Source organism: Pelophylax lessonae (genome assembly GCF_965119305.1).
Source record: "Pelophylax lessonae genome assembly, chromosome: 3".
Lineage (NCBI taxonomy): Eukaryota > Metazoa > Chordata > Amphibia > Anura > Ranidae > Pelophylax > Pelophylax lessonae.
In genome coordinates, this window is record NC_138770.1 from 532609659 (window position 1) to 532634074 (window position 24416).

The 24416-nt window shown below is 40.4% G+C and overlaps 1 protein-coding gene across 1 annotated transcript in view; it reads right to left on the bottom strand.

Moving 5' to 3' along the window:
• The window catches only part of TULP4 (TUB like protein 4), a 245458-nt gene that overhangs the window by 132821 nt on the left and 88221 nt on the right, over positions 1-24416 (bottom strand). The window contains exon 4 of the mRNA XM_082251611.1: positions 10751-10931. Coding sequence (XP_082107737.1) covers positions 10751-10931 — 181 coding nt within the window. The remainder of the gene's footprint in view (positions 1-10750; positions 10932-24416) is intronic.

The window sequence follows — 24416 nt, forward strand, 5'->3', positions numbered from 1 at the left end:
TAAAATTAGTACTAAGAAATAAAAGATGAAGTGCGCTAAATTGTTATCTGTGTTAGATAAAATTTGGAAATATTTTGGAAAATGTATGAAAATAATTTATAATTCTCAAAGGTATATTTGCAGATAAAATTACAGATTAAAAAGGATATAATAAAGGGTTAATTTTAATTTTAAAAATTAGAGATGTAACAATTAAGGTCGATATCAATATTCATACCCAACGGCTGTAAAGTTTGCATTTTGTAGATCCATTGGGTTTCATTCATGGAGATCTTTTTAGTCATATTTCCCCCTCTCCAATGACGATCTACTCTATCGATACCACAAAAAGTCATCTGAGATGGGTCCTTGTTGTGGTATAGACGGAAATGATTGGAAAGGCTATGCTTGGGAAATCCTCTCCTTACATTTCCTACATGTTCATTGATCCGGATAGAAAGTTCTCGTGTGGTCCTGCCTATATATTGTAATCCACATGGACAACTTATCAAATAAGTCACATGTGTGGATCTGCATGAAATTAGTTTTTTAATCGCATATTGTTGTCCTGTAACTTTCGACTGAAAGCTGGTGATTTTCCTAGGATTTTTCCTTGTCATTAGGCAGGCATTACATTTACCACAAGGAAAAAAACCTTTAACATCCAAAAAAGTCGGTTTATTTTTTGGGGGGTCAGGTATGTTTGGTGCCAACATATGTCTCAGGTTTGGGGCCTTCCTGTAAATGAAATGTGGTCTTTCCGGAAGGACCTTATTCAAAGTTTTGTCCTTCAATAAAATCGACCAATGCTTACGCACAATTGCTTCCACCTGCTTGTAATTTCTGTTAAAATCTGTTAAAAACGCCAGTTCCCCTTTAGTCTCTATTTCCTTCTTTTTAGTTTTTAGTAACTCACTCCTAGGCATCCGATGTACCTGGTCTCTGATTTTAGTAACCTCTTCTTGTTTGTAGCCCTTTTCTACAAATCTTTTTGTCAATAGATTTGATTGGGCTAAAAAGTCTTCGTCATTTTTACAATTTCGCTTAATGCGCATGTATTGTCCTTTTGGGATGGCACCCAGCCATTTGGGGTGGTGGCAACTGCGGGTAGGGATGTAACTGTTTCTATCTGTTTCTTTAAAGAAACTTTTTGTGGCGATAGAACAACCCTGTTTTACCAATGTTAAATCTAAAAAAATTACAGATACTTTGTCCCATGTGGCTGTAAATACAAGGCCATACTGATTCCTATTCATGTCGTCAAGGAATGTTTTTAGAGATTCCTCTGACCCATTCCATACTAGTAGTAGATCGTCAATGAATCTTTTGTATAGAATGAGTGACGGATTCAGATTGGCAAAAATCTCTTTTTCTTCCCATTGCCCAAGAAGGATATTCGCCACACTAGGGTCATATTTAGCACCCATTGCCACGCCTCTTATTTGGTTATAATAACCTCCATCGTGCCAAAAATAATTATTTCCCATGGCTAGGCTCAGGGCATCACAAATAAACTTTTTCTGTTGAGGTCTTATATTGGTTTTGGTATTTAAAGCAGCTATGGTGGTGTTAAGTACATCGTCTTGCTTCAAACTGGTGTACAGAGATTCGATGTCAACTGTCACCAAGAAGGTGTTTGACTGTACTTCCACTTGCTCCAGTAAGTTAATCAAGTGTTTACTGTCTTTAAGGTGAGAAGGGTAAAGTGGTACAATCGGTTGCAAGAAATGGTCCACGTATTCCCCTATCCGGGAGAAAATCGATTCAATGCCACTAATAATAGGCCTCCCAGAGGGCTTGGTCTTGTTTTTGTGGACTTTTGGCAACTGATAAATTGTGGGTAAACGTGGAGCTTTGGGCACAAGATATTGTGCCTCTTTTTTGGTTAATATACCTCTTTCTTTAGCCTTTTTTACAATTTTCTCAAGTTTTGATTTTAGACTCTGGGTTGGGTTGGTTCTCAACTTTTGATAGGTGACTTGGTCCCCCACTAGTCTATCCAGTTCTAGTTTGTAATCACTTTTATTGAGAACCACTATTCCCCCCCCTTTGTCTGCTCCTCGTATGACTATGTCTTTACGATTCTCTAGTTCCTTGAGACCCTTTTCTAATTCTTTAGTAGTATAGTGGTGTTTTAATTTAATTTTCCGCACATCATCTTCTACCATACTCTTAAAAACTTCCAAACAATGGTTGGAAGCCTTGGGGGGATTAAAAACAGAACGATTTTTTAATCCACTATCCTGATAATCAGCACTGTCAGAGGTGGGGTTATACGGTTTTTCTAAAAAATGTTTTTTAATTTTCAGCTTCCTGACATATTTTTCAATATCTATAAAAGTGTTGAACTTGTCAACACTTTTGTCAGGAGCGAATTTCAGACCAAGTTCCAGTATTTTTAATTCGTCAGAGGTGAACTGGGCATTACTGAGATTAAAAATCCCTGCCCCTAGGATTCTCTTTTCCTTTTGTTTCTTTCGTCCACCTCTGCGTGGCAATGGGTGCTAAATATGTGCTAAATATGCCCCTAGTGTGGCGAATATCCTTCTTGGGCAATGGGAAGAAAAAGAGATTTTTGCCAATCTGAATCCGTCACTCATTCTATACAAAAGATTCATTGACGATCTACTACTAGTATGGAATGGGTCAGAGGAATCTCTAAAAACATTCCTTGACGACATGAATAGGAATCAGTATGGCCTTGTATTTACAGCCACATGGGACAAAGTATCTGTAAATTTTTTAGATTTAACATTGGTAAAACAGGGTTGTTCTATCGCCACAAAAAGTTTCTTTAAAGAAACAGATAGAAACAGTTACATCCCTACCCGCAGTTGCCACCACCCCAAATGGCTGGGTGCCATCCCAAAAGGACAATACATGCGCATTAAGCGAAATTGTAAAAATGACGAAGACTTTTTAGCCCAATCAACTCTATTGACAAAAAGATTTGTAGAAAAGGGCTACAAACAAGAAGAGGTTACTAAAATCAGAGACCAGGTACATCGGATGCCTAGGAGTGAGTTACTAAAAACTAAAAAGAAGGAAATAGAGACTAAAGGGGAACTGGCGTTTTTAACAGATTTTAACAGAAATTACAAGCAGGTGGAAGCAATTGTGCGTAAGCATTGGTCGATTTTATTGAAGGACAAAACTTTGAATAAGGTCCTTCCGGAAAGACCACATTTCATTTACAGGAAGGCCCCAAACCTGAGACATATGTTGGCACCAAACATACCTGACCCCCCAAAAAATAAACCGACTTTTTAGGATGTTAAAGGTTTTTTTCCTTGTGGTAAATGTAATGCCTGCCTAATGACAAGGAAAAATCCTAGGAAAATCACCAGCTTTCAGTCGAAAGTTACAGGACAACAATATGCGATTAAAAAACTAATTTCATGCAGATCCACACATGTGACTTATTTGATAAGTTGTCCATGTGGATTACAATATATAGGCAGGACCACACGAGAACTTTCTATCCGGATCAATGAACATGTAGGAAATGTAAGGAGAGGATTTCCCAAGCATAGCCTTTCCAATCATTTCCGTCTATACCACAACAAGGACCCATCTCAGATGACTTTTTGTGGTATCGATAGAGTAGATCGTCATTGGAGAGGGGGAAATATGACTAAAAAGATCTCCATGAATGAAACCCAATGGATCTACAAAATGCAAACTTTACAGCCGTTGGGTATGAATATTGATATCGACCTTAATTGTTACATCTCTAATTTTTAAAATTAAAATTAACCCTTTATTATATCCTTTTTAATCTGTAATTTTATCTGCAAATATACCTTTGAGAATTATAAATTATTTTCATACATTTTCCAAAATATTTCCAAATTTTATCTAACACAGATAACAATTTAGCGCACTTCATCTTTTATTTCTTAGTACTAATTTTATTATTAATAAATGTTATTAATAATCAACAATAGTGAATTTAATAATATCTTTTAACATTAAATCCACTACATTAATAAATTTAATTTAATTTTAGGGATATGTTTAATCAATATATTAAATGTTTTAATAATTTTAATAAAGTGTATGTAGTTTGGTTTATAAATTGTATTGAGGGTAATATATATATTTAAACTTTTCATATCATTCACTGTAAACAGCATCCCATCGCCCTATTTGGTATACATTGATTGGCATTTGAATATATTTTTTAATCTTTAGGATGACAATCGGATCTCTTTTAATATTGGCGATTGTCTATTCAGGCTTACTATAGCAAAGTATTGGCGAGTTGCCCAAATAAGATATGGCCGCGGAGTACTTCCTGGTAGGAGGAGAGAACCTAGCATCCCGGAAGGAATAGGCGGTTCAGTAACCGCTGGCCAGCGATTGGATGTTGTCAGTCCGATATTCCTATTTATTGTGAATGGAAACGTACGGTCACATGATCCCCTGATGACGTCAGCGCGTCTGACGAAACGTGCGTCGGGAACGTGAGACCGTGGAGTTCCGGGTTGGTGATACGCAGGAACAGAGGAGCGTCCCGTACACCGAACCCATGCTGCATTTACCCCATGAAGGCATTCTGTATATGATGTTTGAGTAAGTGCATTTCTATTAATAAACCCCATTATTAGAACATACTACACTATCGGAGTTTCCTTATCTTTCTCCCCATACCACCCTGGAAATACTTGGAGTTCCTTGTGCGAGCTGAGCCATATTAAGGGACCTGAAGGATAGCTTGGAGGCATTTGTGGACCATATATGCTGTTTTAGACCCCCTATAATTAAGGGGTCCACCAGCTTCGGTAAGAAGTATTTACCCTGAGCACTGGGTGGAGAAAGTCCCTATGGTGGAGGTCCCTCACTTGAAGCTAAAGTGATTTTCAGTCATTGCTGAGAGATCCGTATTGCACTGGGCACTTTAAGGACTGTTGATTTATTTCACTAAGGACTTTTTCACAACATATTTATTTATTTATTCATATATATTTATTCACTAGTATATATATATTTATTTATATGTTTATGCACACAAGCACTTTTTTGGTTGTGTTTTAAGTGTTTAAGCGCAATATATTCACCCTTTTTCACTATTTATGCGTATACACGTTTTTATTGCAGCTTGCACTATGGAAGCAATTCCTCACATATAATCAACATTTGACTAATAATTTACTATCGAATATCACCATTTGCGCAGTTTCTTTTGGGTTACCAATTCGTTATTTATATATTTCACTTTTGTGTTGATCCTGCAGCAATGGACATATTTGATTTCATGAAAGATAGGACCACATCAGATATTTTTTCGGCACAAAGTACTGTTTCAAAAGACATGGAGCAGAGTGTTAAAATTCTCAAAAATGTACTTTAAAAGAAAATCCGTGTATGGTGGGATTTGGCCACCTTAGAACAGTACATAAAAATGAAAATAACGCCAAGAAGGTTACGTTGGGAATTAGGTCCCAATGATGGTCTGGTAGATCCTGACCTAGATAAAGAATGGTTTAATTTTTTTAACCACAGCGAATCCAGATTACTCAGTCTTATTATTTCGCGAAGGAAGGCGAAAATGACTAAGCTGGAGGAAAAAATTAGCGAGTTAAAAACCACTTTAGAACCTTTTAAAGACAATGCTGATTTTAAAGAAAAAATTACATCAACCCAGAAATTTTTAGAGAAAATAGATAAGGACACTCGAAATAAAAAGATTAATAAGTACCAAAGAGATCTACTGGATTATAAAGAATCTAAAGTTTATAAATGGCAGGATACTCCGATAGGATTAAATGCCACCAATATTAATAATATCCCTACACAGTCCCCGGCAGTGAGAGAGATGGGAATCGAGAGATTCATAGATCCCAATTTCACTCCTACTGGAGGGACTCCAAACTTTGATGATAATGGTAGGAATGAATATACTGGAAATAGAAACAACAGACCACAGTATTTCAACACCTCCCAGTACAATGTACCCACGTATAACAGCTACTCCCCTTTGGCCTATACCCCAGAAAATCAACAGAAGGGTTTTCGGGGTAGGGAGCGAGGTGGCGCCCCGGGTCAAAGAGGGAGGGGAAGAGGTTCCAACCACCCGAATGGAACCTGGCGGGGACACAGAGGAGGTGGGAGAGGCCAGCCCTGGCAACGAGGGAGGGGCTCACAGAATTGGAGACCCCAACAACAATGGAACCAAGGGAATTACTGGCAGAGAGAGAACCATTGGCAGCAGTGGGGAGGGGATACTTATCCCCATTATCAACAGGAAATGACACCCCAAAGAAATCCTCCACCAAACGAAAGAACGGAAAACAGAGGAGAGGGTGCAGAGGTGGACGAAAGAAACAAAAGGAAAAGAGAATCCTAGGGGCAGGGATTTTTAATCTCAGTAATGCCCAGTTCACCTCTGACGAATTAAAAATACTGGAACTTGGTCTGAAATTCGCTCCTGACAAAAGTGTTGACAAGTTCAACACTTTTATAGATATTGAAAAATATGTCAGGAAGCTGAAAATTAAAAAACATTTTTTAGAAAAACCGTATAACCCCACCTCTGACAGTGCTGATTATCAGGATAGTGGATTAAAAAATCGTTCTGTTTTTAATCCCCCCAAGGCTTCCAACCATTGTTTGGAAGTTTTTAAGAGTATGGTAGAAGATGATGTGCGGAAAATTAAATTAAAACACCACTATACTACTAAAGAATTAGAAAAGGGTCTCAAGGAACTAGAGAATCGTAAAGACATAGTCATACGAGGAGCAGACAAAGGGGGGGGAATAGTGGTTCTCAATAAAAGTGATTACAAACTAGAACTGGATAGACTAGTGGGGGACCAAGTCACCTATCAAAAGTTGAGAACCAACCCAACCCAGAGTCTAAAATCAAAACTTGAGAAAATTGTAAAAAAGGCTAAAGAAAGAGGTATATTAACCAAAAAAGAGGAACAATATCTTGTGCCCAAAGCTCCACGTTTACCCACAATTTATCAGTTGCCAAAAGTCCACAAAAACAAGACCAAGCCCCCTGGGAGGCCTATTATTAGTGGCATTGAATCGATTTTCTCCCGGATAGGGGAATACGTGGACCATTTCTTGCAACCGATTGTACCACTTTACCCTTCTCAACTTAAAGACAGTAAACACTTGATTAACTTACTGGAGCAAGTGGAAGTACAGTCAAACACCTTCTTGGTGACAGTTGACATCGAATCTCTGTACACCAGTTTGAAGCAAGACGATGTACTTAACACCACCATAGCTGCTTTAAATACCAAAACCAATATAAGACCTCAACAGAAAAAGTTTATTTGTGATGCCCTGAGCCTAGCCATGGGAAATAATTATTTTTGGCACGATGGAGGTTATTATAACCAAATAAGAGGCGTGGCAATGGGTGCTAAATATGCCCCTAGTGTGGCGAATATCCTTCTTGGGCAATGGGAAGAAAAAGAGATTTTTGCCAATCTGAATCCGTCACTCATTCTATACAAAAGATTCATTGACGATCTACTACTAGTATGGAATGGGTCAGAGGAATCTCTAAAAACATTCCTTGACGACATGAATAGGAATCAGTATGGCCTTGTATTTACAGCCACATGGGACAAAGTATCTGTAAATTTTTTAGATTTAACATTGGTAAAACAGGGTTGTTCTATCGCCACAAAAAGTTTCTTTAAAGAAACAGATAGAAACAGTTACATCCCTACCCGCAGTTGCCACCACCCCAAATGGCTGGGTGCCATCCCAAAAGGACAATACATGCGCATTAAGCGAAATTGTAAAAATGACGAAGACTTTTTAGCCCAATCAAATCTATTGACAAAAAGATTTGTAGAAAAGGGCTACAAACAAGAAGAGGTTACTAAAATCAGAGACCAGGTACATCGGATGCCTAGGAGTGAGTTACTAAAAACTAAAAAGAAGGAAATAGAGACTAAAGGGGAACTGGCGTTTTTAACAGATTTTAACAGAAATTACAAGCAGGTGGAAGCAATTGTGCGTAAGCATTGGTCGATTTTATTGAAGGACAAAACTTTGAATAAGGTCCTTCCGGAAAGACCACATTTCATTTACAGGAAGGCCCCAAACCTGAGACATATGTTGGCACCAAACATACCTGACCCCCCAAAAAATAAACCGACTTTTTTGGATGTTAAAGGTTTTTTTCCTTGTGGTAAATGTAATGCCTGCCTAATGACAAGGAAAAATCCTAGGAAAATCACCAGCTTTCAGTCGAAAGTTACAGGACAACAATATGCGATTAAAAAACTAATTTCATGCAGATCCACACATGTGACTTATTTGATAAGTTGTCCATGTGGATTACAATATATAGGCAGGACCACACGAGAACTTTCTATCCGGATCAATGAACATGTAGGAAATGTAAGGAGAGGATTTCCCAAGCATAGCCTTTCCAATCATTTCCGTCTATACCACAACAAGGACCCATCTCAGATGACTTTTTGTGGTATCGATAGAGTAGATCGTCATTGGAGAGGGGGAAATATGACTAAAAAGATCTCCATGAATGAAACCCAATGGATCTACAAAATGCAAACTTTACAGCCGTTGGGTATGAATATTGATATCGACCTTAATTGTTACATCTCTAATTTTTAAAATTAAAATTAACCCTTTATTATATCCTTTTTAATCTGTAATTTTATCTGCAAATATACCTTTGAGAATTATAAATTATTTTCATACATTTTCCAAAATATTTCCAAATTTTATCTAACACAGATAACAATTTAGCGCACTTCATCTTTTATTTCTTAGTACTAATTTTATTATTAATAAATGTTAATAATCAACAATAATGAATTTAACAATATCTTTTAACATTAAATCCACTACATTAATAAATTTAATTTAATTTTAGGGATATGTTTAATCAATATATTAAATGTTTTAATAATTTTAATAAAGTGTATGTAGTTTGGTTTATAAATTGTATTGAGGGTAATATATATATTTAAACTTATCAATACATTCATTGTAAACAGCATCCCATCGCCCTATTTGGTATACATTGATTGGCATTTGAATATATTTTTTAATCTTTAGGATGACAATCGGATCTCTTTTAATATTGGCGATTGTCTATTCAGGCTTACTATAGCAAAGTATTGGCGAGTTGCCCAAATAAGATATGGCCGCGGAGTACTTCCTGGTAGGAGGAGAGAACCTAGCATCCCGGAAGGAATAGGCGGTTCAGTAACCGCTGGCCAGCGATTGGATGTTGTCAGTCCGATATTCCTATTTATTGTGAATGGAAACGTACGGTCACATGATCCCCTGATGACGTCAGCGCGTCTGACGAAGCGTGCGTCGGGAACGTGAGACCGTGGAGTTCCGGGTTGGTGATACGCAGGAACAGAGGAGCGTCCCGTACACCGAACCCATGCTGCATTTACCCCATGAAGGCATTCTGTATATGATGTTTGAGTAAGTGCATTTCTATTAATAAACCCCATTATTAGAACATACTACACTATCGGAGTTTCCTTATCTTTCTCCCCATACCACCCTGGAAATACTTGGAGTTCCTTGTGCGAGCTGAGCCATATTAAGGGACCTGAAGGATAGCTTGGAGGCATTTGTGGACCATATATGCTGTTTTAGACCCCCTATAATTAAGGGGTCCACCAGCTTCGGTAAGAAGTATTTACCCTGAGCACTGGGTGGAGAAAGTCCCTATGGTGGAGGTCCCTCACTTGAAGCTAAAGTGATTTTCAGTCATTGCTGAGAGATCCGTATTGCACTGGGCACTTTAAGGACTGTTGATTTATTTCACTAAGGACTTTTTCACAACATATTTATTTATTTATTTATTCATATATATTTATTCACTAGTATATATATATATTTATTTATATGTTTATGCACACAAGCACTTTTTTGGTTGTGTTTTAAGTGTTTAAGCGCAATATATTCACCCTTTTTCACTATTTATGTGTATCCTACACTTGACCCAGAATGACAGCTCCCCCTGCTTAAATAAACAAATACGACCAATGATGTCATTGATCAAATATGGACATATTGATATTTGGTTAATAAAGTCACAAAGAGGCAGGGGCCACCTGGTAATGTCATTCATCATATATGGATATGTTCATATTTGGCCAATTACTTTATAAGGGGGTGGGGCCACCGGTGACTTCACGGACCATATGATCAATGGCATCACTGGGAGGCCTTGCCCCCGGTGAGGTTATTGACCCTGCCCTCATTCTTCATTTAAGGAGCAGGGGAAGTGTAGCTGTCATTCAGTGCCAGTAAGCAGCAGGTAAGGTCAGGTGTCGGCAGGCTTTTTTTCTCTCCTACGTGATTGACATGGATTTACATTGCTGGACAATGTGATCGACGTTGAATCTACATTAGGGGACTTTTTTTTTTAATTTTGCCGTGGGGTTCTCCTTAAAATTCATACCATACCAAAAGGGCCTGGTATGGATTGTGGGGGACCTCTACACCACCCTTTTTTTTCTGATAGGTTTATTGGTTTATATTATGCTGTCAGCAGGGAAGCCCCCAGCTGACAGCACAGATGAGTCAATGGTTGTTAGGATGCCGGTGAGTCCAGGCTCATTAACGGTCAATGACTTATCCCTGTTGGCTGACAGTAATATCAAAAATGCATAAAAATATGCAACCAATGTGCACTACACAAAAAAGAAATTTAGATTAAATCGCAGCCACACTAGTGTGAACCTAGCATGGTCATGCTATAGGTGGGCATGGTATATTAAAATACAAAAAACATAAGAAAAGTAATTACCTTGTGGAGGTGAGTAGTCATCAGAGTCTGTGTCACTTTCACTGCTGTCTTCCACTAGGAAGCTTGGGTAATTCCATGACATGCTCACTATACCATCAGATTCATGTAAGAGAACATGAGCAAGCATTCTGCCATGGCAGTCCATTACTATAACTTGACCATCTGCAGTGCCGAACAACACCTATAAAATAAGAAAACTCTTATTTGAAGGCAGTAATCTGTACCTTACATTATGCAGTAAACTGGCCTCCCATGTATCAACTCCGTTTGAAGAAGTAGGTCCTATTGCATTGTTCTACTAAGTACTTGCCAATTTAGACTAACAAAAACAGATTTCCCAACTAAAATATTTTACTACAATTCTTGTTCCAGTAACAACAGTTAAATGCTTGGATCTCTCATCAGTTCTGCACTGGCAACAATGGTGACCAGGACAAAGAGATTCTCCGCTCACAGATAGCAATATATATCTGGAAAAGAATCCAGCCCTTCCCCATTCTATTCAAAACAAAAAATGTTTTGGCTGTAGATGCATTTTACACAATTTCATGATTTTCAGTCCTAGAGTTAAAATGATGGTTCCGCTATTAAAGTATATTAGGAACATAAATGTACTATATTACAGCGTACCAGTCCTTCGAAGTGATGGCTGCATTATTTTTTTTATTTATTTTCACCTGATAATCCTGGCATTAACACAACACAACCTACGGTGACAACATTCACTCCCTGTACTGTATCTACAGAGGAGCAACACTGATTCTACAATGCTTAGGAATCTAATTAAAAAAAAAAAAAAATGCGTTGCTATTTGTGCAGCAAAACTCAATCTATATTTAATTTGTGTAAATTAACCATCATTTGCTCATTAGTTCAATAATGCATTGACAATTGTAAAAGCACCCAATGCCAATTACATGACGGAACGCCTGCGGGGGTGATTAGCTGCGGGAGGCAGCCCCATTGAAAGCAATGGGAGGCTGTCGGCTCCTGCAGCTAATTGTGGCCACTTGCATGTAATCGCTTATGCATCAATCACATGTGAGTGATGAACCCTGGATGCATTTTTAAAAAAATAAATGCAACATGTCAAAATATAACTAAAATGTACCTTCCATCTCTCGCTTCCTTTGTTTCATCCTTTAAATGCAAGCTTTTATCTGCTGTTCCCAGACTTCCTGTTCTAGGTTAGCTATGTTCTTTCCCTACCTCCCCCTTGTCTATGTGAATGTAGCCACCCTTTACTCTTCGACCCTTTAGGATGGACTACACATCTACCTGCGGACTAAAGGAATTGTAGAATGCATAGCGCGGAGCATGTGTTTAGAAAGAATTATAATAGTATAGCAATGGTAAAAGAATTAAAACAACAACACAGTGCTGTAGAATACTTGATATTTTAGAATTGAAGTAAAAAATAAAAAAATTGTGTTTAATGTCACTAACTCATGCATGTTTTACTTTACACGTTCTTTGTTAATGTATTGGTAAATCCGAAAAATAAAATAAAAAATAGGAATTAAATTAATGAAAGTCTAGGCGTGCAGGATGCTCTCCGCAACAGCATCATAGATGGCATTCAAAACCTGGCAGACATTTAAACCCTTTTCTGCTCCATCCAAAACAAAATAAGTGTTGGCTGGAGATCGACTTTAACTACTTGCCTACTGGGTATTTTTATCTCCTTCCTGCCCAGGCCAATTTTCAGCTTTCAGCGATGTCGCACTTTGAATGACAATTGCACTGTCTACTGCGACCAGAAAGTTGCCCCATGAAGGAGCGGCTTTTTAGCGTGACTTTGAAGAGACTTGTTTAGAGACTTGTTTAGAGACTTGGAAGAGACTTGTTTAGAGACTTGGAAGAGACTTGGAAGAGACTTGGAAGAGACTTGGAAGAGACTTGGAAGAGACTTGGAAGAGACTTGGAAGAGACTTGGAAGAGACTTGAAAGAGACTTGGAAGAGACTTGGAAGAGACTTGGAAGAGACTTGGAAGAGACTTGGAAGAGACTTGGAAGAGACTTGGAAGAGACTTGGAAGAGACTTGGAAGAGACTTGGAAGAGACTTGGAAGAGACTTGGAAGAGACTTGGAAGAGACTTGGAAGAGACTTGTGCACTACTTTGAAGAGACTTAAATGATAGGCGACTTTGTCTGTGGGAAATGCCTGGCTAATCTTTTTCTTCTTCCTGGAAAGTCTGATAACAAGTCGCTTGAAAATAGATAAGGATCCGACTTAGAGGCGACTCCCATTGAAGTCTATGTGCACAAGTCGGATAGAGGTCGCCTTGAAGTAGCACAGGAACCTTTTCTGAAGTCGGAGCGACTTCAGTAGTGCATATTAAGACGGCTCGCATTCATTTACATTGAATTTGTGAGGACAAGAGACTTGGGGCGACTTGAGGGCACACAAGTCGTGTCCCAAGTCGGAGTAGTGTGAATCGGCTCTTAAGAATACAGAACGAAAACTTTGAAAACATTTCTGTTCTAAAATGTTGTAAATAGGTAATTTTTCTCCTTCACGGATGTGCGCTGATGAGGTTGCACTGATGATGAGGAGGCACTGATATGTAGCACTGGCTGCGATCACTGATGGGGCATCACTGCTGGGGCTACACTAATAATCAGGGCACTAATGATCAATGCCCTGATTATCTTTGCAGAGCTCCCCTGTGAGGAAATGCCACTAACCAGCTCTCCTCTCCTTACATGCTGCGAGTATGAGAAGAGGAATGCCGATAACCGGTATTTTCTTGTTTACATGTGATCAGCTGTTACTGGACACAGCTGATCACATGGGTAAAAAAGAGCCTGGTCATCGGCTCTTTGCCAAAATCGGTGATGCTCCGTATCTCAGGGACAGAGCGTATCACCGATCGCTGCACGCCCCCGCGGGTGCACATGCACGGCGAGAGTGAGACGACGTCATATGACATCATCCCAGAACGAGAGAGCCGCCTTGCACCTGTCATTTCACAATATGGCAGGTGAGAGGTGGGTAAAAGAACATTAACTTTATATGACAATACAACCATTATAGACTTAATTCACAAACACAGGGATAAGGATCCTCATTTTCAAATCTTACTGGACTGGTGTCAGCAAGGAAACCACGGTTGAAATGTGGGCTGATTCAGGAAAACTGGCCTAAATTCAAGCTATGTTTTGCCAACTTACAGCTGAACTCTGGGCATGAAAAATAGAAATATTCTTTTATAGCCACAATTCACTTTGTATGCCCTAAATGCCTGTGCACACCCAGGTAATTACCTGGTAAAAAAAACAAAAGCAGAGACGACACTGTGCTGTACACATGCAGAGACCAAAGCATTGGGAAAGAACCAATAGGTCCACCCACTACAAACAGCCTGCAGAAATCTACAAGAGGGGGCGGATACAAGACCAGTCACGATGCAGAAGGGGAAAGAGCAGCAGTGACCAGTATTTATTACAGGAAGCTCCAGCACAGGGACAAAGTTTACACTTGATTACTGCAGAGATCTGAAGGAAATACAAAAAGCACAACAAGATTCAATGAATAATACAGATGCCTCTTGTACTTAGACAATATTTGCTTATCCTGGAGTTCAGCTTTAAGGATCCTTATGTAGAGGAGTTTGCCTTCTAAATTGATACTAGTGTACACACAAACATATTAAAAATATCTTAAATAGGTTAACTTATTATGCCTTAGTTTGATCATACAGGCTATGAATACATGTACAGTACTTCACATCAATAATCCAAAGTATCCAAATAGGACAGGAGATGAATAGGTCATTTTTCATCTGTAACACATGAATTATACAACGCAGCAATTCATCAATGATAATAATTTGTCTGTGGATAATTATACGAATACAAAATTATTCCTTTCTGTCTTCATCAAATACCCGTTGACTTTGGTCAGGTATTCTCATCAATCACAAACACTTAATTTAGCACACATCATATTATTTGCCTCTACTGTGGATACATATGTAGAAAAGCTCCCTGACAATTATGCAGCAAGTCAGGTTGATGGCAACAAGAAATAAGGCAAGTGAATTACAACATTTATAAAATCATGGGTCATGTCCTAGTGATCCATTTGTGTATAGAGAATATTTTAACACTTTCAGGACGCAATAAAAACAAGTTTGAAGAAAAAAAATAAAAAATAAAGAAAGTACTTCATCACTCTGCATCTTGAAGACTAAAGACTGGGTACACACTATGAGACAATTGGAAGAAAAATTCCATACGAGGAAGGATCTTCAATTTTCGTATAGTGTGTACAAAACTTTCGACATCCGATCCAGACTTTCCAAACAAAAATTTCGGAAGGGAAAAGAACAGACCTAACAATTTTTGTTTAATGTGTACTGTTTTTGTACAGTATTCGTACAAGAAAAATTGGATGCATGCTCGGGAGCGAATAAACAATGAAAAAAATTGGAGAATTTTTGTACAATTAGTACCATCCTCCGTTTCGACCTGCTGTGAAACATCGAGGAAAATCGAACGAGTGCTCGTCCATTTTTCCTTTAGTGTGCACGGACCTCTATTCCTTCTTTTTCCCTCCTTTTGCTACAGCCTTAGTGGCTTGTAACTGGGGTTTACATAGTATGATTTTAATTTACCTTATCCTCCTCTGATGGAATATTAGCACTGCACTCTATCTACCTGAATAAATTGTGAATGTTTTTGGGGGCTTATTGCTCCTCTCATTTACCTCTGAAAACACAGCAGGATAGTTTTCTATATTTTTATACTTTTATGGTTATGGTATTTTTTATTTATTTCGTTGGAAATGTATGGATAATCCATTCTTCTCTGTACTTTTGACCTAACATGAATTTGTATGTTTTATATTCTTTTGTCAGCAACAATACTGGAAAAAAAAAAAGTTAACATTGCAGGTGTCTTAACAAGCCCCATTAGACAATCGTAATTGCTATGTTCACGAAAGCCACTGGAGAGGGTTGTTTCTTTTGTGTCATGACGGACATATGAAATTTTAATACCAGAAATACAAAACACACAATTCTATGCAGGCTGTTGCTAAATGATTTTACCTTAATTTTTAATCCTGAGGACTGTATGGATCTGCAACTAAGGACATAAGTTCTACAAAAAGTCTCATGTAAAATAAAAGCCTATGTTACAGTTGCCACTGCTCAAGAAGATGGCCTTGCCTTTTTGTATGCAGAAAAATATCCTGTCCAACTGCAGGCTTACAAACCCCTTTACCCCTTTGACAATGGAAGCAAGCCTCTAGTGGTCGCTGACCTATCCATAAAGATCCACTTTCAAATGCAAAAAATGAAATTGATCTTCATTAAGAACCTGTGGCACATTTATTAAAGTATTTCAAGCACAAGTGGATCTACCTGCCCCTTGGTCTTACGCGCCTCACCTCATCTGCAGCTTATTCATAGAGACCAAAGCCAAAAATCACAGTTGCCACTGTTCAAGAAGAGGAGTTTGCTTTTTTATAACCTTTTTTATAACCTTGTCACTTGTGACTAGTTAATGGCAACCAAGAAAAAATGTCAATTTCAAAACCTCATATCTATGTATACGTCTTCCTCTACAGTGACAGCCTTGGTTGCTAAGAGCAATTGATGGCACAATTCGATCTTTTAGCATTTTAAAATCCTCTGAAATGTTTAAAAATTCTGGAGTCATAACCAGCAGCCCCAGAATGCATATATGTGAAACACACCTCAAAACGAAGCATTCCAGTGATGTGATCGCTGGAGATGACGTCCATCTTTTCCTGGTCTTCCTTCTGGGTTTGCGGACTCCGGCTCTGTGACTGGCAGGAGCCGTAATGATGTCACTTCTGCACGCATGCTGCTGGTAACGGCACAGGGCTCTGAAGAAATGGCACGGGTGGCCGTTTCTTCAGAGCGCATGCACCAATGATTTCACTGGCTGCATGTACAGTAAATATCTCCTAAACGGTGTATTTTAGGAGGTTTTTACACTACCTATAGGTAAACCTTATTATAGGGTTACCTATAGATAAAATTTAAAGATGGAAGTTTACTTCCTCTTTAACTGTTAAAATGTTGAGTGCTAAGAATAGGCTTTAGGGCCATGAGTGCTTCATGTGGAATTCATATTTCAATTTGGTGTTGAAACACCGTGTCTACATGATAAGGGCTAAGGACAAATTCGAAACCTGGGGGCTTTTGTATGACAGGCAGGGTATAGTGTGAATATGCATAGAGAAAAGTCCCAAACACCGCACACCTAGGAAAGCCATTTGTAAACAGCTGAAAGCAACCTCAGCCAGCATCATCCAAAGCCATGCCACCAACGCGTTTCACCCCACCCATGGGGCTCAATCATGGAGATGCGAGTCTCCAGAGGCAGAGGAAATATATATTGCATCATCTGCTGTAGGAATAATTAGGCAACAAATGATGTAGAGTGTGGTTCATGAGAAACAAAAGACTAGGATAGGTGAAGTAGTACAAAGTGCAAAAGAATCTCTCTGCAGGACCCTAAGAAAAAAAACAAAAATAAAAAATGCATATTTTTTAACCTGCAAAAAAATGTACCTTGATTTTTTTTTTTTAAGTAACCTTATCCTTTAGCTTAACCCTTGGTGCTCAATCGCACAAACACCAGTGTGCGCTAATTAGGCAACAAATGAGGTAGAGTGTGGTTCGTGAGAAACAAAAGACCATGATAGGAGATGTGGTACAAAGTGCAAAAGAATCTCTCTGCAGGCTCCTAAGGAAAAAACAATAATAGCTGCGTATTTTTTAACCTGCAAGAAAATGTGCATTTTTTTTTATTTATGTTTTTGTGAAGTAACCTTATCCTTTAGCCTAACCCTCAGTGATAAATCGCACAAGCACCAGTGTGATCTACACTGACATGATATGCTCTCAAATACTTTTGACCTAACCTATTTAAACTACTGCTCCAACAAATCTTCAAACTAAAAGCATATGCCAAGGTATAACCCACATTTATTGACCCCCCAAAACCTCCCTCTTCCCCTCTAAAGCTTGTCTTGGCATTATTTTTTCAATTTGCTTTGTTCCTGTAGTGAAAAGCATTTTTTATTACGCCTTATGACAGCACTGGGCTTGCAAAATGTTTGCAGGGGCAGCTGTTCCCATTAAGGCATGCCCCCAAAGGTATATCTCCCAAGAGCTCTTTCCCTACCACACAGTGTGACCGATTGACTAAAGGAGTTTAAGCAGGTTCACTTTGCAAGGGAACTTTCACTTAGATAAGTAAATGTGGTGAAAACTAACGTTGCCAAGAATACCCAATTATGTGCAAAAAAATTGGATTTTTGATTGGATGATTACGTTTTCAGTGCAGCAAGATCACCACATATTTGTCTGCGCCAGTTCTGTTTTTAAGGGGATACAATATGGGAAATGTGAAAGTAATGTAGAGATGTACAGATTTTTTTTTTTTTTTTTTTTTTAATTTTCCCTGACACCCACTTTTAGCTTCAGGCTTCTAGCCCAAAGCCTAACAATAAATTACATTGAAAACTAATCACTGACCTGCTGGCGAGTGGACTCTTCTTTGTTGTGGACTTATGTACTACTCTGCTAGCAGGACGATCCTTTATTTGGGCTGTATTGTAATCATAAATTTACCGATTCTTGAATGTCCTTATATTCGGTTTATTCTTTTAATAAAAACTAAGTGAAAGAAAACTGATCACCCATACTAATGAGTGATTCCTAAAATATGCAGCCGAAGTACCGATGCCTAAAAAGAACTGTCCCACACCAAACAGTACCAGCACTGAAAATGCTCATTTAAATTGCTGATCTGGTATAAACAAATTATTTTGAATAGAAAATGTCTGCCTTTCTTACCTTATGGTCTGTTTATTAATCTATCTGCAACACATTAATCAGCAAATATTCCAACGGCACAATTTTATTAGCCATTACTCATCTTGGCCTAATGTATAAGAGCCAAACAGACTGCTTGTCTGTCTATTAAAATGTAATTGCTCTCTAATTATACACCAACATGTTACTACTTTCACAGGCTAACAACTGAACATTCGATTTCTATACAACTGTTTAGCATGTTCCATTTTTCTCATGTACCTATAAGCAGTGGCGTACCAATGGGGGGGGGGGGGGGGGGCGGTCCGTCCCGGGTGCCACACATTGGGGGGGTGTCAGGCCGGGGCCGGCCGCCACACTGCCTCCGCCGCTCGCTGACACAGGAGCGCAGAGGAGGAGAAACTGTACAAAGCAGAGAATGGGAGAGAGACTCACTTCGCTCACGAGCCCTGCATACACAGCGGGAAATGCCGGAGTTAACTGTGCTAGATAATGAGAAGGCGATTGGTTGCTAGGACCGCCTAGCAACCAATCACCGGCTCATTAACTAGCACAGTTAATTTCGGCATTTCCCGCCGACCGCTGTGTAGGGCTCGTGAGCGAAGTAAGTCTCTCTCCCATTCTCTGCTTTGTACAGTTCCTCCCTCTCTGCTCTCCTCCTAATAAGGTAGGAGGTGGAAGGGCAATTGTATTGTAAAGTCGTTCTATTGGGAGGGGGTCTGCATTGTAAAGGGGTTTAATTGGAGGGGGGTCTGCATTGTAAAGAGGTTTTATTGGAGGGGGGGTCTGCATTGTAAAGGGGTTTTATCGGAGGGGGGGTTGTCTGCATTTTAAAGGGGTTCTATTGGGGGGGGGGGGGGGTCTGCATTGTAGAGGGGTTTTATGGGGGGGGTCTGCATTGTAAAGGGGTTTTATTGGAGGGGGGGTTGTCTGCATTGTAAAGGGGTTTTATTGGAGGGGGGGTGTCTGCATTGTAGAGGGGTTTTATTGGGGGAGGGGGGTCTGCATTGTAAAGGGGTTATATTGGCGGGGGTTTGTATTGTAAAGGGGTTCTATTGACGGGGGCTTTGTATTGTAAAGGGGTTCTATTGGGGGGGCTCTATAATGTAAAGGGTTCTATTGAGGGGGGGCGAGGGCTATGTCATGTAAAGGGTTCTATTGGGGGGGTGCGGAAACTGTGAAATGTAAAGGGTTCTATGGGGGGGTGGGGGCTGTGTAATGTAAGGGGTTCTTTTGGGGGGCAGGGGCTGTGTAATGTGAAGGGTTCCATGGGGGGTGGGGGCTGTGTAATGTAAGGGGTTCTATTGGGGGACGGGGGCTGTATAATGTAAAGGTTTCTATGGGGGGCGGGGGCTGTGTAACATAAAGGTTTCCATGAGGGGGGTGTGGGCTGTGTAATGTAAAGGGTTCCATGAGGGGGGGTGGGGCTGTGTAATGTAAAGGGTTCCAATGGGGGGGGGGGCTGTGTAATGTAAAGGGGTCCAGGGGCTGTGTAATGTAAAGGGGTCCAGGGGTACGGGGGCTGTGTAATGTAAAGGGGTCTTCCTACATTTTACTCACAGTTACTACTGCAGTCCTATAGATTTTTTTTCTGCATTTTCTGAAAGCGCACCAAAAGTCTTGCATGCTGCATCTTTGGCACGCTTTCAGAAAACAGGAAAATAATTTTTTTGGGGGGAGTGACACCATGGTTTACTGCACCAGGTGACACCAACCCTAGTGACACCACTGGCAGTAGCACACAGTAAGTATGCCACTGCCAGTTACATGTATTTCTGTCTGGCGCCTCAGGTCAATCGGCGCCGTTTTTGCAGAGGAGGAGGGGCCTGGTCGCCGGGTCAATGTGTGGTTCGTCGCCTGCATGCCGGGGGGGTGCCAGATATAGGATCCGCCCCGGGTGCCAAATGCTCTAGGTACGCCCCTGCCTATAAGCACACCAAAGAACTATGCTAATTTTACTGGTGTGTGTGTATAGGGGAGGGGGGGGGGGTAGGCTTGTTCCTGTCCTCCTTTTCAGTAAAATATAGCAGGGTGCAGTAAAGAAAGGCAGCTGATGGCTAACCCACTGGGCTTGGAAAGGACAATACACTATTTTTACCAGGGCTATATTTCAAGCCTACATATGACCTGAAACCTATTAGAAACACAAAGAAAGCCATTTAGAATTTTTCCGTTTTCCACAGATAAATATGCTTTTAATCCTCCCAAGGGAAATCAACTTAAATTAGTTTATATGAAGATAATTCAGATGGCTGATGACAAGCAGGATTTAATGATGTTCTGACAATTAGAGGCAGGGAGCAAATTTAGGTTAATAACTGCTCCTGAGATATCAGTTTCTAACATATGGCCAATTCCAGAAATAGATGTACTATTAACCATTCTCACTACATCATACTGCATCATTTGGCCTCAACAGGTGCATACTGTAATCATGTTCACAGATTTGTAAGATACAGTATTTCACAAACAAAGAAGAGAGAATGATTCAGAACAGGTACGTCATTGCACAATTCATTATGGTCCCTCAATACCCACTTCATAACAGATAAGGAACTTTTTCCTGCCAAGGATAAAATACAGGCTCTATTTCCAAGTGCCAATTGACAGGGTGCAAAAGAGATATATACACTACTCAAAAAAATTAAAGGAACACTTTTTAATCAGAGTATAGCATTAGGTAAACTAAACTCCTGGGATATTGATCTGGTCAGTTAGGCAGCAGAGAGGGTTGTTAATTTAATTAAAGCAAAGCAGCTGAAACTGATTAACAGGTGCACTAGACTGGCAACAATGAGACAACCTCGATAAACAGAAATGGTTTTACAGGTGGAGGCCACTGACATTTTTTTCTTTACTCATCTTTTCTGACTGTTTTTCACTAATTTTGCATTAGGCTAGGCTCAGTGTAACTATTTGTAGCATGAGGCCTGGACCCTATAGAGGTTGCACAGGCAGTCCAACTCCACCAGAATGGCACTTCAATATGTGCCATTGCCAGAACGTTTGCTGCATCTCCCAGCACAGTCTCAAGAGCATGGAGGTTATACCAGGAGACAGGGAGTTACTCTAGAAGAGCTGGACAGAGCCATAGAGGGTCCTTAACCCATCAGCAGGACCAGTATTCCGTTTCTTTGTGCAAGGAGGAACAGAATGAGGCCACTGGGGTCAATGTCCCTGACCTAACAATCAGAAACAGACTTCATGAGGGTGGCCTGAGGGCTAGATATCCTCTAGTGGGCCCTGTGCTCACTGCCCGACACCGTGGAGCTCGATTAGCATTTGCCATGGAACACCAGAATTGGCAGGCTCACCACTGGCACCCTGTGCTTTTCACAGATGAAAGCAGGTTCCCCCCGAGCACATGTGACAGATGCAAAAGGGTCTGGAAAAGCCATGGAGAACGTTATGCTGCCTGTAACATCGTTCAGCATGACCGGTTTGGTGGTGGGTCAGTGATGGTCTAGGGAGGCATATTCATGAAAGGATGCACAGACCTCTACAGGGTAGACAATGGCACCCTGACTGCCATTAGGTATCCTGATGAAATCCATGGACCCATTGTTAGACCCAACGGTGGTGCTGGGAGTCCTGGGTTTCTCTTGGTGCACGGAAATTCCTGGCCTCATGTGGCAAGAGTATGCTGACAGTTCCTGGAGGATGAAGGAATTGATACCACTGAATGGCTCCCACGCTCCCCTGACCTAAATCCAAAAGAACACCTCTGGGACAATATGTTTCCAGGTTGCACCCCTCAGTCTGTTCAGAAGCTCAGTGATGCCCTGGTCCAGATCTGGGAGGAAATTTCCTAGGACACCATCTGTCATCTCACTAGGAGCATACCCCATGTTGTCAGGCATGCATACAAGCATGTGGGGGCCAGAAACTACTGAGTCCATATCAGTAATAGATATCCAGCACAATATTTTTCCTCATTGAGATCTGATTAATTTTCAAAGTGTTCCTTTAATTTTTTTGAGCAGTTTATATGCACTATATTACTAAAAGTATTGCATTTACACGCACGGGAACTTTAATGGCATCCCAGTCTTAGTCCTTAGGGTTCAATATTGAGTTGTCCACAAGGTTTAGGAGTATGTCTATGGAAATGTTTGACCATTCTTCAAGAAGCCCATTTGTGAGGTCAGGCACTTATGTGGACGAGAAGGCCTGGCTCGCAGTCTCCGCTCTAATTTATCCCAAAGGTGTGTTCTATTGGGCTGGGGTCAGGACTCTGTGCAGGCCAGTCAAGTTCCTCCACCCCAAACTCGCTCATCCATGTCTTTATGAGAGAACACATTTGGTAAAATTAGAGGGGCGACTGCAAGCCAGGCCTTCTCTTCCACATCAATGCCTGACCTTACAAATGCGCTTCTGGAAGAATGGTCAAACATTCCCTATAGACACACTCTTAAACCTTGTAGACTGTCTTCTTAGAAGAGTTGAAGCTGTTCTAGCTGCAAAGGGTGGGCCAACTCAATAATGAACTCTATGGACTAAGACTGGATTGCCATTAAAGTTCATGTGCGTGTAAAGGCAGGTGTCCCATTATTTTTGACAAACCAATCTGATGCAGTGTGCCCTGTATAGTCTGAGTACTGACAGGCTGAGCCCCCCCCCCCCCATCCCCCCACCCACCCTTCAACCTCTGCAGCAATGCTGGCAGCACTCATACGTCTATTTCCCAAAGACAACTTCTGGATATGATGCTCAGCACGTGCGCTCAACTGCTTTGGTCGACCATGGCAAGGCCTGTTCTGAGTGGAATCTGTCCTGTTAAACTGCTGTATGGTCTTGGCCACTGTGCTGCAGTTCAGTTTCAGGGTCTTGGCAATCTTCTTCTAGCCTGGGCCATCTTTATGTAGAGCAACAATTTTTTTTTTCAGATCCTCAGAGAGTTCTTTGCCATGAGGTTCTGTGTTTAACTTCCAGTGACCAGTATGAGAGAGAGAGCGATAACACCAAATTTAACACACCTGCTCCCCCTTCACACCTGAGACCTTATAACACTAACGAGTCACATGACATCGGGGATGAAAAATGGCTAATTGGACCCAATTTGGACATTTTCATTTAGGGGTGTACTCACTTCTGTTGCCAGCAGTTTAGACATTATTGGCTATGTTGAGTTATTTTGAAGGGACAGCAAATTTACACGGTTATACAAGCTGTACACTTACTACTTTACATTGTAGCAAAGCGTCATTTCTTCACTGTTGTCACATGAAAAGATATATTGAAATATTTACAAAAATGTGAGGGGTATACTCATTTTTGTGAGATACTGTATACACACACACACACACACAGACTATTTTTTTTAAAAAGAGTGCAATTCTCACTTTCGGCGCACTGATAGCTGGATGCCGCCTCCTCTAGTCGAGTGCTATGTATTGGGGTCGGGGGTCGCCTCCTCCCGGGGGTGCAGTGTGTTCCCGTAGGGACGCCGGGGGGGGGGGGGGGGGGCTGTCGGGCCCGGACCGCCTGACCTTTAGTGTTATGGAGCGGGGGCACTATGTCCACCTTGATATGGTAAGATGCCTAGCTGAATTTTGCTGCTCATGTTTCTTGTTTTTACTGCTTCCTGATCTCTGATTCTGCAGATGTCTGTAAATGCATCTTTATACTTTATGTTCAACGTATGATGTACCGCTTTCTAACTGTATGGTTGAGCCACGTTGGCTCATTTTGCACTGTTATGCCTTTTGTAAAAACTCAATAAAAACCATTGAAACCTAAAAAGAGTGCAAATATTATTTTTTGGCATTGGAGCCTGCAAAGCCGGTGGATCATGGGTACAATGCTCTGGCTCCTGGAGACTCTTTCTCCAGCCTCAGGTTCATACCGAG